Here is a 14,177-nt window from a genome sequence, read left to right on the forward strand (position 1 = left end):
ATAAAACACAGCAAGGAAAACAAACAAACAAACAAACAACAAAACCAACCTAACTCTTCCCTCCTTTGTACAGTAACTGCCCGGAAAAGTGAGATACCAGACAGATGCCGCTTATAGAAATAATTTGTATAGAGAATTGTTTAAAAATGCCCTGGACTGCGGGGTCCTGGCAGCGGCGGGACCCTGCCCTCTCCTCCAGCAAGCGCTGCGGGAATCGACGGTGCCTGGACTGTTACTCTCAGGAGGAAAATGTGTTTAAAAGAAACTCCCCATAGGACCAGCGTGTGCTCAGGAGTGGTGGAGATGGGCGCTGGCCCCGACCAGGGAAACGAACTGAGATGGAGGGAGGGAGAGCGCTCTGCGCCTCTGGCTGCCCCCCTGCCTGAGCTGGGGGTGCAGGGGGTGAGCTTTGGGCTCGGCAGGGTGCTGAGCCGGGGTTGGGGGGGGGGGGGGGGGCGGGTTTGGGTTCCCTGGTACCCCCAGCCAGGCCAGGGTCTTTTCTCCTGCCATCGCTTAACACGCTGCTGCTCCCGCTCCGGGGCACAGTGCTGGTCTCACTGGGGTTCCGTGGGCCGGTGTGCCCCAGTTTCCCAGCGCCACGGAGCCCAGTGCTCCCTTTTCCTTGGCCTTGCCCCAGAAATCTCTCCCGCATCCTCCGCTCTGCCCGCCCGGGAGGGCGAGGGGGGGACCAGCAGCCCCGTATGCCCCAGGGATGTGCTGGGGGGAGCCAGCCCTGGCCCTGCGGTCCCGGGGACAGCAAAGCTCAGGATTGTCCCCAGGTTTTTGTCTCTGCCACAGTGCAGGGAGCCCACCCTGGGAGGGGGGGGACAGTGCCCTTGACCCCGCAGACCACGCTGGACCACAGGCAGCGTCTTGGCCCCCACGCTGGCAGCACGGATGAGCGGAGCAGCAGATAAAGCATTTGCCCGCTCCTGCCCTTATTGCTGTATAAAATGGCTTGATTCAGACCCACCCCCACACCCCCCCCCCAAAACAAAAAAAAAATTACACGATGTGTAGAAAGAGACAGCGGGAGGAGCGGAAAAAACAACTGGAGGAGCAGAAAAAACAACCTGACGTTTTCTACAGCCCAGGCTTTGGGGAGAAAGGGGTGCACAGCCCCTGCGTGACCACCCGGGGCCTGGACCAGGCACAGTGATGGGGCATCCCCCCAGCCCCCCCCCGCCTCCCCCCTGCTTGCTTTGGAAATGGTTGGTGGCCGGCAGAGCTGGTGGTGAGGGGCAGGAGGGAGCTGGCAGGGCTGGATGTCCCCAGCCCGGGTCACCCACGGGCATGGCCTTGGGGTGCCACTGCCCCTGTCCTGCCCCCCCCCAAAAGCGAAGCAGCACCGAGCAGAGCCGCTGAAAAGCAAGGAGCAGCTGCGTCGCAACCCCCTCCCCGCAGAGCCGGGGCGAGGACGGCGGCTGTTAAAGCACTAAGACTAGTCCCAGCGACGGCAAAACCTTCGCCCCGACTCCCACCCCCCCACACCCTGCCCTTGCCCAGAGCTCACATTTCCCCCCCCCCCTGCCCCCCCCAGCCCCACTCCTTCTCCCGGGCTCCGGCACGACTTCCATGTGCGAGCGCCTTATTGCGAAATAATTCCACGAAATAAGAAAGCGGAGAGGGGAAGGGACCGTCCCGGCTCGCGTCGCAGTCGCTGGGGCCACTGCCCGCACCCGGCCGGGCTCTCGCCTCCGTCGCCTCCAGCCGTTGGACGAAGAAGGGGCGAGAGTCGCTTGCGTTGGGTTTTGTTTCGGTTTTAGTGCAAGAAATGCTGCCCATGCATGGGAATCCCCCTCCCTCCCGGCTGTCCGGGCTTCGGGCAGGAAAACATCCCGGTGCTGGGAAGGAATCCACGCGGAGGCTGCCGGGAGCGGGACGGAGCAGGGCACGGCCCCGGTGCCGGCGGGACCCCGGCGATGGCTGTAGGGCAGGGGCTGTAGGCACGGGTGAATCGGGCTCCTCTTGCTGCCGCTCCCGCGAGCGCCACGATCTCGTCCCTCCTTGATCGGAGACGTGGCCCTGAGCCCGGCCGGCTGGTCCTGGTGGGCCTGGCAGCACCGAGATCCCCTGCGGCTCCTCGGGCATCTCCCGGTGTGCCGAATCCTCGGGGCGGTGGGCTGAGACCCCGGGCTCACAGCGCGGAGCCCAAACCGGGGCATCTCCCACCCGTGAACGTGCGGAGGGGCGCAGGAAGGAAACTTCTCGGGATGCTCCTCCCGAAGCTGCGGCCAGACCCTGCTGCTTCGACCCCTGCTTTGCTCCCTGCTTTGCTCAGGTGTCCTCGGAGCAGGATGAGGCCAGACCCTTGCCGGAGCCGCGCTGGGTCCCAGCGGAAGGGCTGGAGGGACGCAAGGGGACGTGGCAGAGGGGGACGGTGCAGAGCGACGGGCCAGCGCTGGCACCCGGCGGGCTCAGCCCGGCCCCGCGCTCCCTGCAGCGGGGGACGGCGAGGGGAGGCGGGAGGGTGACGATGACCACGGCTGCCTGAGGAGGGGAAGTGGGCAGCCCCGCTCACTCCCACTCCCCAAAAATGTCCGGTTAGAGTTTATAGCCCCCACTCTCCTCCTCCGCCCGGCTCTCCGGCTCCTCTCGGCCCCCCTCCTCTGGCACCCCATTGAGGTGGGACTTGCTGGGGACCGGCCGCTCGCCTGTGTCCGCCGAGGGGCCGGGCCGGGGCTGGGGGGAGGCGGTGGCCGCGGCACCGTTGCCCCCAGCCCCTTCAGACTTGCCAAAGTTGAAGAGCTTGCCGGGATTGAATGGCTTGGTGGGTGACTGGACCTTCTCAGTCCCCGTGTCCCTCTTAGTCTCCGGGGATTTCAGGAACTTGAAGCTGAGGAAGCCAGGGAGTTTGTTCTCACTGCTGGTGGGGGACTGGGGGGACCTGGCGGTTGCCGTGCTGCTGGCCCCGGCCCCCCCGGAGAGGAACTTGCCCTGCAAAGGGATGATCTGCTTCAGCTTCATCACGTTGTTGGTGGCCAGGAGGGAGCTGGGTCTCTTGGGCTTGTCGGAGCCGTGCGAGGTGCCCCCGGAGCCCTTCCCTTTGCTCTGGCTTTTCTCATGGGCCGGGTCCTGCCCGGCAGCCTCGGGCTTGGCCTCGTCGCGGCTGGACTCCCGCTCCTTGCGGGCCTGGTACTCGGCGTGCCGCTGCCGCTCCTCTTCCTCCCGCTTGCGCCGCTGCTGCTGCTGGAAGTGGTGCTGCGCCTGCCGCTCGTGCTTCTGTCAACGGGGAGCCTGTCAGCCCCCAGGGACACACCGGGGACCCCGCCAGCTCTGGGGGCGGGGGAGTAGGGGGGATCCCAGCGCTGTGCTCGCCCCCAGCGAGGGTCCCATCCCGGCGTTACCCACCTTGAAGGCTTCGCGGCGCTGGTACTCCAGCTTGGCCATCTCCTCAGCCACCCAAGCGGGGATATCGGGGATGGCCACTTGGATGATGTACTTCAGGAACAGGGCGAAGTGCTGCGGGGGGGACATGTGGGTCCGGCTGAGCAGTCCTGGCCCCATGGGCTCTGCTGTCCCCCCTCCCAAAACGCACCCCGCAAGGGATGGGGGGGGTTGGGGGGGGGGTTGGGCAGAGAGACCCTACAATAACAGCCAGGGGGGGTTCTGAGCCCTGTTGTGTTGCCTGGCAGCACCCAGCGCCTGCAGGGAGCTGCCTGGGGTGGTGGCAGCGGGTTTAAGGCTGGGACCCCAACCCTGGAGGGGTCTGCGGGAGCCCTTGGCTGTCTGAGCCAGCACTTTGCCATGCACAGGGAGACCCTACAATAACAGACAGCCGTGGAGCCGGCACCATACCTCCAGCACCACCACGGAGATGATGGCTCCCTCGGGGCTGAGCCAGGGGAAGAGGCGCTGGAGCTGCCCACACTGGGCAATCAGGTAGCAGTTGACCACAATGGCCAAGACGCCCATGGCCTCCATCACCTTCTGCAAGAGCGGCGGTGTTGGGGATGAGCCCCTTTTTCCCCCCTCTCCCCAGCCAGCTGGGCTCCCTGCCGGACTCCCCTGAAACCCCCCCAGCCCACCTGCCACTGCCCGATGCTCTCGACCCGCTGGCCGAAGGGACGCTGGAGCCCCGTGCAGAGCTTGAAGGCGTCGCTCCGGATCTCGATGACGTTGTTCACCAGGGCGCACATGGCGGCCAGGGGGAAGGCGGAGGAGAAAAGCACCACGTAACCGAACTGGATGAACATCTCCTGGTAGTCCTGGAAGGTGTCCTGAGGAGGAAGAGGAGGAGGAAGAGCACGTAGCAGTGGGGCTGGGGGGGGTACACCGCACCCCACTGGCCCCCCCTGGGGCTGCTCACCTCATATTTCTTCATGCAGCTCTCCACCTCTGCCTGCGTCAGCTGCGTGGAGTAGTCTTCCTCCGGCGGGTCGATCCAGGACGCCCGGTTGCGCCTCCGCCCTTCCTCCTCACCCTCCTCCTCCTCCCCCCGGTTCTCAGCCGCCCGCCTCCTCCGGCCGGCCCGCGGGACCACTGCCGGCTCCGCCGCCTTGACCGGGCTACCGGGGGGACCTTCGGCCTCCTCCTCATCCTCGCACAGCTCGAAGACGGACGCAGGGTCCATGCCCTTCTCCACCATGGTGGGGCTGCCCTCCTCGAGGAAACTCTCGTCCTCGGGGCCGCCGGGCTCCCCGCCGCGCCGCTCCGCCTTCTCAATGAAGCTCACCTTCTTCAGCTTCAACCCGCAATCCAGGGCGCTCTCCTCCTCCGAGTCCGACTCCCGCCGCTCTTCCTCCTCCTCCTCTTCCTCCGGCACGCCGCAACCCCCGTTCAGACACTTCTTCTCCCCCCGCGAACCCTCAGGGGGGGCTGGGGGGTGGTGGCGGCGGGGGGCGAGCAGGCAGAGGACGGTGTGGGCGAGCTGGCGGAGGCTGCGGAGGCTGAGGTCCCCCCGGCGCAGCCGGCGGTACAGGTGGGGCTGCGACACCTCCCTGACGTTCTGCAGGAACTGGCGGGTGATGAGCAGCGTGGCCAGCATCTGCATGGGGACACGGGGGTGCATGCTGTCACCCGGGGCGGTGGGGGGGGATCACACACACACACACACAGCACGCAGACCCGGGGTACAGCGGGGGGGTGGTGGTGGTGGTGAGGGGGGGGGGGGTGTCCCTGCATCCCCATCGCCTGCCCCCCTGCGGGGTCCCTGCTCCTCCCCGTGGCTGCGCTGGCAGAGCGGGACACCCAAGGCTGGTGTGTGTGTGTGTGTGTGTGTGTGTGTCCCCTCCCTCGCTGTGACACCCCATACCACCCCCCCACCCTCCCCAGTCAGCCGTGCTGGAGGCGCAGGGGCCACCGCCGGCCGGAGCAGCGACAGGGCTGGGGACAGCCGTGTCCCTCCCAGGGGTGGCAGGGGTCCCGGGGTGGAGTGCGAGGGATGGGGTTCGGGGGGATGCCCGGCCCCCCCCTCCCCGCTCCTACTTTGGATACTCCCAGTCTCCAGCAAAAGCCCAGGAGGCCCTTAAAGAAGATGAGAGAGAGGTGGAGGTGGAGGAGGATGGAGGGAAGGAGAGCCTCTTTGAGCTGACGCACGAGGCTTTGGAAGAGAGAGAAGATGAGCAGGAGCTGTGGAAGGGACAGAAGAACAGACAGACAGACAGACAGAGAGAGACCGTGAGCAGGAGCAGGAGCTGGGGACCCGGCGCAGCCTCCGGCCGGGAGCGCGGCAGCCAGGGACCATGGCGGGGACATGCGGGGACACCGGCCCCCCAGGAGGGCGCGGAGGGGCTGGTGGCAGGGGTGGGTCGAGGACATCCGTCTGTCCATCCGGGTGACGCCGGGGGGGCTCAGGCCGGCCCCGCCGCCCCCGGGCACAGCCCCTTACCTCCTTCAGCCGCTCCATGTCTTTGAGGTAGAAACCGATGTAGAAAAGACTCAGGTATGAATTTACAAACTGAAACTGCAGGGGTGGGGGGGGGGTGTGTGTGAGCGTGGGGTGGCCGCTGGGACCCCCCCAGTCCCCTCTGTGTCCCCCCCAGGGCCACCCGGCCCCCCTCACCAGGACGATTTTGATGATGAGGTGTTTCTCGTAGGCACTCTGCAGGCGGTAGTTCTCTGCAAAGCAGAGGAGGGGGGTTCAGGGGAGGGGTTCGGGGGTGGGTCCCAGCACCCAGGCCTGGCAGGGGCACCCCCGGGTGCCACCCCCCCACGCACCCATGTCGTTCAGCCAGTACGCAATCTTCTTGTAAACCTCGTCGCAGGCGGTGACGATGACAGCCAGGACGATTTTGGGGAGGAAACGGATGATCCGAGGCAGCTCCTGGATGCTCAGCACAAACTCCTGCGGGGATGGGGTCAGGGTCAGGGTCAGGGTCAGCACGGAGGGTGCTGGCAGCTGGGTGCGGGGGGGGGACAAGGACCTACTTGGAGCTGGAAGCAGCCCAGCATGAGGAGGAAGACGAAGGAGAGGCAGGCGAGGCAGACGGGGAGGCTGACCAGGCACTGGAAGAGCAAACGCTTCCACGGCGGGTAGTAAAACTCCTCGGCGCTGGTCACGGGGCTGATTCTCTTAATGCCCTAATGGGGAGGGGGGACAGCAGCGTGTGACCCTCCCCACAGTGGGGACCCCCATGGGATCCCTCCGTGACTCCAGCGCAGACCCCCCTCGGCTGGTTCGTTGGGGTTGGGGTGGGGGGAGGCTCAGCCAGCCCCCAGCCCCCAAGGACCCCCCCCACCCCAGGGCTCACCCTGAACTGGGGCCGGGGCTCCTCGATGGATTCAGCTGGGGTGTCCAGCGTCCCCCACTTGTAGGCAAACTCGGCCCCCCGGCGCTTCCACTCCTCAAGGAAGAGGGTGGCCCAGATGACGTTGAAGATGGCGAAGACCACGCAGCAGATGTCCTGGCTGGTCTGGGGGATGAAGGGCACCAACTGCACTGGGGTCGGTCCCTTCCCATCCCCAACACCTTCCTGAGCCCTGGGGAGCCGCATGGTGCTGCCCCGACCCCACCCCCACAGCCTTGGGAGCCTCCCAGCTCGTAGAAATTACAGTATTAAAGCATCATAAAGAAAGCATGGAGCAAGGAGGGATGGAACCCCAAAACCGTGGGGATTTACCCCGTTTCCTGACTCCTCTCACCTGGTCACTCTCGGTGAAGGTGTAGAGGATGGAGCCGAAGACGGCGGGGTACACCATGGCCGAGGTGTAGAAGCCCAGCCAGGCGAAGTACATGGCGATTTTCACCCCGAAGTAGTCACAGATCTCATCTGTGGGGGCCGAGGAGGGGGGTGGGCGTGAGGCTGGGACCCCCAGAAACACACACACACACCCCCCACCCCTCCAAAACCACCCCCCTCGACACCGTACCAAGTGGCTGGGCTTCGCAGACCGCCTGCACCCAGGACTTCATGAGCCGCTTGAGGATCCTCTGCTCGTGCAAGGGGAAGACCTGCTGGATGACGCCGCGGGCAGCCAGCTCTGGGACTGCACCACGGGGCACCGGGTGAGGGACAGCCTGCGGGGACCCCCCCGTGTGTGTCCCCAGATGGCCTTGGCGCGGTGGGGTTTTGGGGTGAGCGTGGTGCATCTGGGGGCTCTGCGCCCAACTCCGGCACTGCCCGGCCACAGCACGGCACAGCACCCACCAGCCTGTCCGGCACAGAGCCCCGGGGGAGGGACACGGGGTGACAGGGGACCCTTGCTGGGCTGGGGTCCTCCGGGGCCACCATGGCACAGGCTGGGAGCAGGGCAGTGGGGTGGCAGTGTCGTGTCGTGCCATGCTGCGCTGTGCCGTGCTGTGTCACACTGTGCCATGCCGTGCCATGTCACGCCATGCCATATCGTGCTGTGCCATGCCATGCCATGCTGTGCTGTGCCACGCAATGCCGTGCTGTGCGATGCCATGCCATGCCGTATCGTGCCGTGCCATGGCACACCATGCCATGCCATGCCATCATGCCATGTAGTGCCATGACATGCTGTGCCATGCCATGTTGTGCCATGCAACGTCATGCTATGCCATGCCATGTCATTCTGTGCCATGCCATGCCATGTTGTGCCATGCAATGTTGTGCTGTGCCATGCCATGTCGTGTCGTGCCGTGCCATGCCATGCTGTGCTGTGTCACACTGTGCTGTGCCATGCCATGCCATGCCATGTCATGCCATGCCACATTGCGCCATGCCATGGCACACCATGTCGTGTCGTGCCATGCCATGTCATGCCACGCCGTGCTGTCACACCATGCCATGCCATGTCGTGCCGTGCCGTGCCATTCCGCGCTGTGCTGTACTCACTGATGGGCTGCCCCTCGAGGAAGTGGATGTTGTGCAGCGACTCGCCCTGCTTGGCGCGCAGGTTCTCCAGCCAGTACCTGATGATGTTTTGCCGTTCCTGCGGCACCGCAGCTGGGTTGAGCCCCAGGCGATGGTCCCATTACCCAGCCCCCGGCCCCTCTCCTGCCACACCCGTGTCCCCTGCCTTGTCCCCTCCCCAGACCTGCCTTGTCCCCAGCTTGGGGGATGGCTGGATTGGTCCCAGCTGGGCTGGGGCTCCCTGATCCCCTTCCTCACCTGGGGAGGGAGAGAGGACCTGCCTTCCCTGCCCCATGTCCCTGCATCCTTGTCCTGCATCCCTGCATCCCCACATCCCTGCATCCCTGCCCCATGTCTCTGCATCCTTGTCCTGCATCCCTGCATCCCCACATCCCTGCATCCCTGCCCCATGTCCCTGCATCCTTGTCCTGCATCCCTGCATCCCCACATCCCTGCATCCCTGCCCCATGTCCCTGCATCCTTGTCCTGCATCCCTGCATCCCCACATCCCTGCATCCCTGCCCCATGTCTCTGCATCCTTGTCCTGCATCCCTGCATCCCCACATCCCTGCATCCCTGCCCCATGTCCCTGCATCCTTGTCCTGCATCCCTGCATCCCCACATCCCTGCATCCCTGCCCCATGTCTCTGCATCCTTGTCCTGCATCCCTGCATCCCCACATCCCTGCATCCCTGCCCCATGTCCCTGCATCCTTGTCCTGCATCCCTGCATCCCCACATCCCTGCATCCCTGCCCCATGTCCCTGCATCCTTGTCCTGCATCCCTGCATCCCCACATCCCTGCATCCCTGCCCCATGTCCCTGCATCCTTGTCCTGCATCCCTGCATCCCCACATCCCTGCATCCCCACATCCCTGCCACACGTCCGTGCATCCTTGCCCTGCGGCCCTGCATCCCCACATCCCCGCATCCTTGCCATGCATCCCTGCACCCCCACATCCCTGCCCCATGTCCCCCGTTCCTCCGCGTCCCACCTGAGAGGTGAAGAAGTAGAGCTCGTTCTCGATGTTCTCATAGATGTAATCCTCCTCGCAGGAGAAGCTCCGCATGCCTCCACCGAATTCAGCTTTCACTGGCTTCCGCAGCCCGATCTCATCAGCCCCACGCAGCAAACTGCAGGGAGAAGGGACACAGCTGGGGACATGGTGGGGGACACGAAGGGGACTGGGGATGCAGCCAGGACCCTACCTCTCGTAAGTGGCGGTGACAAAGAAGGCGTAGACACGGGTGTGCTTGTGGTGCCGGACCTGGACGATGAGCTCGGGGATGCCGAGGCGGATGTGGTTCAGGAGCCAGAGCAGCGTGTGGTCGTCGGTGGTGTCTGGATGGTGCCCAGTCAGCACAGCGCACAGCTCCCAGTACAGCCCCTCCTGGTCCCCATCCCTCCCCACGTCCCCCATCCTCGCTGCAGCTCCGTGCCGCCAGCCAGGCGCTCCACACCGGCACTGCCAGCCCCTGCCCCGGGCACCCCCAGGCATGGCCCTACCTGGGAAGGTCATGAGCACGTCGCAGTTCTCCGTGGGCACCGTCTTCATCCAGGCCTTGTGGGACATGATGTAGCGCCCGGCTTGGAGCAGCCGCTTCCCGAAGAGTTTATCTGCCCGGGGGGGGGGGGGCGGGGTGGGGGGGGAGGGGGGGGAAGAGAGGGGGTGAGCAGCGTGGGACCCCACGGAGCATCCCCCCACCCACAGCCCTGGGATCCAGACCCTGAAGCACTAACGACTCAGCTGCTGGCGCACTAGATGAGTGCGGGGACAGCCCCCCCCCCCCCCCCCCCCGCATGTCCCCAGCGGTGGCTGTCCCCAGCAGTGGCCATGGCAGCAGGTCACGGTCCTGCTCGTGGTGACGCTGGCCCCGGCTCAGGTTTCTCCTCAAGCAGCTCAAGGTGCCCAAAAAGGCCCCGACAGCTGCTGGGGAGGAGCCGGTGGCACGTCCTGGCACCCCTGGGGTGCCAGCTGCCATGGGGTGCCCTGGGGTGTCCCCTTGTAGCCCCCCCAGCCGCTCACCTCTGCCCACAGCCCCTCGGCGGGGCTGGGATCCGACAGGGCCGCGGCTCCGGGAGATGGGAAACCGCAGGAAAAATGGGGAGCGTGAAAAAGCAGCCGGTCTCCATGGAAACCCGGGGAGGCCCCGCGTCGCCACAGCGAGGCGGGATGGGGACGGTCCCCAGGGTCCCCTCGTCACCCCCTGGCTGGGTCCCACACAGGGACACGGCCCCTGGCCTGCTGTGGGGTGTCCATGCCTCGGGGACACGCGGTCCCTGTGGCCGGTGTCCCCGTCGCGCCTCTCGGGGTGGATGGGGACCGGGCACATCCCAAAACACTGCCTGGAGCTGGCAGGGAGGGCAGGATGAGGGTGGTCCCTGAGGGTGCTGAGGTGGGTCCCTCCGTGGGACCCCCTTTCTCCCTCCCCACACTGGCAGCATGCCCAGCCACCTCCCTGCCTCAGTTTCCTCTCCGAAGGCAGGGTGGCAGAGCCAGGATGGAGGAGGGGGGGGGGGGGGCCGATGCTCAGGGGGTGTCACGGCCTCTCTGGTTGCCCCAGGGCTGGGAAGGTCCCAGGGCTCCGGAAACAACACTGGGGACCTGTCGGCCCCGAAAAACAGGAAATGCCAAACCTGCTCTGACAGCTCATCCCAGGGGATGTATCGCGGCTCTGAGCACCCCTTTGGCCCGCCCTGGGCTGGGGGGGAGGAGAGCAGACACCCCCCCCCAGCCCTGCCAGCTGGGCTGAGACCCGACAAACTCATCCCCTGAGCCGCGACGCCGGGCTGTGAAAGGCCTCCCTGTCCTGACATCGTGGGCGAACACTGGGGACGGCGCCGGGCTGCCAGCCAGCCACCCACCCCCGGAGTGGGACCGATCCTGCACCCCCGGGGCACGGCTGCCCAGCTCGGGCCCAGCGTTGCCGGTGCCGGTGGTTTGGCCGTGCTCGCCGGGCGGCTCGCTGATGCCGGCAGGGTGAGCTCACCCACCCTGAATTATTTACGCCGTGTAACCCAGCCGGCGGCGCGGGCAGCGGGGTGGGGGCACCGCGGGGGCCCAGCTGGTGTGACACGGCCCCCGGCAGCAGCAGAGCCTGCACACGCGTGTGCGCCAGCATGCAAACTGCAGCAATACCGGGGGAGGGGGGGCAAGGTGGGTGCCCACCCTGAGGCTTCAGCTCTGGGTGCAGGAGGGTTTTTCCTGCCCAAGGTCATGGAAAAAGACGTGGCTGAGCCGCAAAGGGGTCCCCAGCACCCCTCTTGTCCCCCCCCACCACCCTGGTTGGGTATGGGGGGGGCTGGACCCTGCTGTCACCCTGTTCTGGCCATGGGGTCCTTCTCACCCTGTTGCCAGCGAGAGCGTCCCCCAGCCCCACCCCCCCCCCATCACCAAACTGGCACGAGGGGTCTGCCGGTGGACCAGGGGGGAGTGGATGGACCCCGCAGCATCCCAGCCCACGCCCCAGCCCTGTGTGTGTGTGTGTGTGCGTGTCCCCCCCCTCTCCCCACTCATCCCCACGTCCGCCCCCCGTGCTTCCCCGGCACGCTGGGGCCGTGCAGCTCACCTTGGCTCTCCAGGATAAGGTCACGGGAGCTGCAGCGGGATGGGGACGGGGACGCCGCTACCCCACCGCCGAGCGGAGCCCGTGGCAGTGGGGAGGGGGAAGGAGGCATCTGGGGGGAGTAGCGGTGCCGCCTGCCACGGGTGACTGCGTCCCGGGGGGGACACACACACGACACTAAGTGGGTCACCCTCCCGCAAGGCAGGAGTCCCGCTCGGCTGCACGGCGGGCAGCAGGCCCTGCCTGCACCGCCTCGCCCTGGGGACCCCCAACCTGGCTGTGGGGATGTCACCTGCCCCCAGGGCCACACGGGGGGGGGGACACCCCAACCTCAGCTTGAGGACCCAAAGTCCCCATCCTGCACCTGCTGCCCAGCTCTGTCCTGGGGGGCACAGAGCCGGTCTGGGGGGGCCATGGGCCTGTCCCCGGGGGTGCAAATGGACCCTCCTGGGGGGCTGCACAGCCCGGAGGTGACACGGGGGGTGCGTGGACCCGGTGCTGGGGAGGTCACTGGTGTGTCCTCGGGGACACAGACCTCTGCGTGGGCCCCATCGCCGGGGGGGGTGGGGAGGGGGGCGCGGACCAGTCCCAGACACACACACACACACACACACACACACACACACGGCCCTGGAGAAGCACAGACCCCCGTGGGGACGCAGGGATGGGACCCCCGGGGGGGTGGGGGGGGGGCACGGAGCTGTGCTGGGGGGGTTGCACAGAGCCCTCCCGGAGGGGTGCTGCTCAGAGTCCCACCAGGAGCACGGACACCCCCCCCCACCACCACTACCACCCCCCCCGCCGTCCCCGGGGAGCCGCATCCCGGCCGAGCCCCGCCGACATCCGCATCGAGCCGCAGGGACCAGCCCCCCCCCTCATCCCCAAACCCCGCTTTTTCCCCTTCCCGCCGCCCCGAGCCCGGTGTCGGGGGCCCGCTCCGCCTCCCGGTGCCACCTCACCCAGGACCCCCGTTGGGGCCACCGGTTCCGTTCGCTCCTCGCCGGGCGGGACCCGTCGCGACCGGTCGCCGTCCTGCGTTGCCACCGGCGGCTCGGGCATGGTGCGGGGGGGCTCGGCGGCGGCTCGGCGGCGGGGGGGGCCGGTGCATGGGGCCGCCGCCGGTGCCGCCGGTACCGCCCGAGCCGCCGCCGGTGCCGCCGCCGGGCGGGAGGAGGGACAAAGGCGGCGGAGCGGAGCGCGCCGCTCCCGGCCCCTTTAATTGTCTGGTTGGCCGCCGTCTCCCCAGCGCCGCTTAGCACCGGCCACGCGTGTCCGGCCGCGCCCCGTGGGGTGGTCCTGCCGGGGAGCGGGGCGGTGGCTCACCCCGCCGGGGGGACACGGAGCATCCCCTCCCCGCCCCCCCGCCCCAACCTCGGGATTGTCCCGCGTCCCCAGCATCCTCCCCCGCCCCCCCCACCCGGGGATGCCTCTTGCATTACCCCTCCCCGCTGTCGTCCCCCCCCACGCCGCGGCACGGTGCCCAGACCCACGGGTCAGGCTGTTCCCGAGGAGCGGGGCCGGGGGGGGCGGGGGGGGGGGGCAGGCCGGTAACGCGATCGGGGTTGCACGTTGCCTCCCTGACCTTTTGGGAGCCCTACTTTGCCCCGCCCCCCCCCCCCCCACCTCACGCAGGTCGGGGGGGACACACGACACCCCCCCGCAGCACCCCCCCCCCAATACCAGAGGGTTCTGGGGCCCAGCGCAGCCCGGCCCAGGACACCCTGTGAGCTCCCCTGCAACGGGGGCATTGGGATGGGGGGAGCCCCCCCCTTCAGCTCCGCACACACCCGTGGCTATTTTGGGGCAGGGGCTGTGTGCCAGCGCTGAGGAGCGGTGCCACAAGGAGCCGTCCCCTCCTCTGGCATCTCTCTTTCGGCAGCTGGAGGGGGGACACACACACACACACAGGCTGGCGTGTTTCCCAGCCCAGGCCTGGCCACTGTCCCTTGTCTTGGCTGGACATGGGGTGCCTCCCCGCCCCCCCCCCCCCGCGTTGCTTAGGGGGTCCAGCAGAATCTGAACCCCCCACTAAACCCTTCTGGGACCCCCGTGGGCTGGGTCCAGCTTCCCGGTGGGGAGAAGAAGGCTCAGAGATTGAGGGGGGAGCAAAGGGGGTGGGGGGGGCACAAGGAAAAGCTTCTGCACCCCAAGGTGGGGAAGGGGGGGTCCAGGCTGGCCTGGTCAGCATTAAACAGGGGTGTGCAGGGATGGGGGTGTGGGATGCGTGCACACGAGGACCCCAAAACCCCCTGGGGAGCCCCCCAGCCCCAGAGCTGGGGCCACTCCCTGCCCACGCTCCTCGGGGGTTTCTCCCCCCCCCCCCCCCATGTCTCTGGCCCACAGATTGTTCACG

General features: G+C 67.3%; 1 protein-coding gene across 6 annotated transcripts; it reads right to left on the reverse strand.

Moving 5' to 3' along the window:
• Positions 1-1,744: 1,744 nt before the first annotated feature.
• On the reverse strand, positions 1,745-13,067 carry ANO8 (anoctamin 8). Of its 6 annotated transcripts, none has more exons than XM_042794877.1 (17): positions 12,784-13,067; positions 9,765-9,875; positions 9,467-9,599; positions 9,253-9,391; positions 8,241-8,337; positions 7,312-7,428; positions 7,084-7,211; positions 6,693-6,854; positions 6,370-6,522; positions 6,160-6,286; positions 6,005-6,060; positions 5,831-5,905; positions 4,310-4,987; positions 4,029-4,220; positions 3,799-3,930; positions 3,352-3,462; positions 1,745-3,222 (listed from the first exon to the last, which is right to left on the reverse strand). In XM_042794877.1, exons 1-17 carry the CDS (start codon positions 12,881-12,883, stop codon positions 2,545-2,547), a joined length of 3,189 nt encoding a protein of 1,062 aa, XP_042650811.1. In that variant the 5' UTR covers positions 12,884-13,067; the 3' UTR covers positions 1,745-2,544. The 6 variants fall into 6 exon arrangements, with proteins under 6 accessions (XP_042650811.1, XP_042650810.1, XP_042650807.1 ...); XM_042794876.1 differs by lacking the exon at positions 12,784-13,067 and adding an exon at positions 11,828-12,680; XM_042794873.1 differs by lacking the exon at positions 12,784-13,067 and adding an exon at positions 10,285-11,708 and having other exon boundaries at positions 3,799-3,927.
• Between the last annotated feature and the right edge of the window lie 1,110 nt (positions 13,068-14,177).

Source organism: Tyto alba, unplaced genomic scaffold (assembly GCF_018691265.1).
Source record: "Tyto alba isolate M040663 unplaced genomic scaffold, T.alba_DEE_v4.0 Super-Scaffold_20000042, whole genome shotgun sequence".
In the NCBI taxonomy this organism is placed as follows: Eukaryota; Metazoa; Chordata; class Aves; order Strigiformes; family Tytonidae; genus Tyto; species Tyto alba.

Coding starts and splice junctions, on each gene's coding strand:
- ANO8 (XM_042794872.1), bottom strand. CDS start 10,591: ATGTGCCCGGTCCCCATCCACCCCGAGAGGCGCGACGGGGACACCGGC. Junction 9,392..9,466: donor GTCACCGCCACTTACGAGAG/GTAGGGTCCTGG, acceptor TTCTCCCTGCAG/TTTGCTGCGTGGGGCTGATG. Junction 7,212..7,311: donor CTGCGAAGCCCAGCCACTTG/GTACGGTGTCGA, acceptor CGGCCCCCACAG/ATGAGATCTGTGACTACTTC.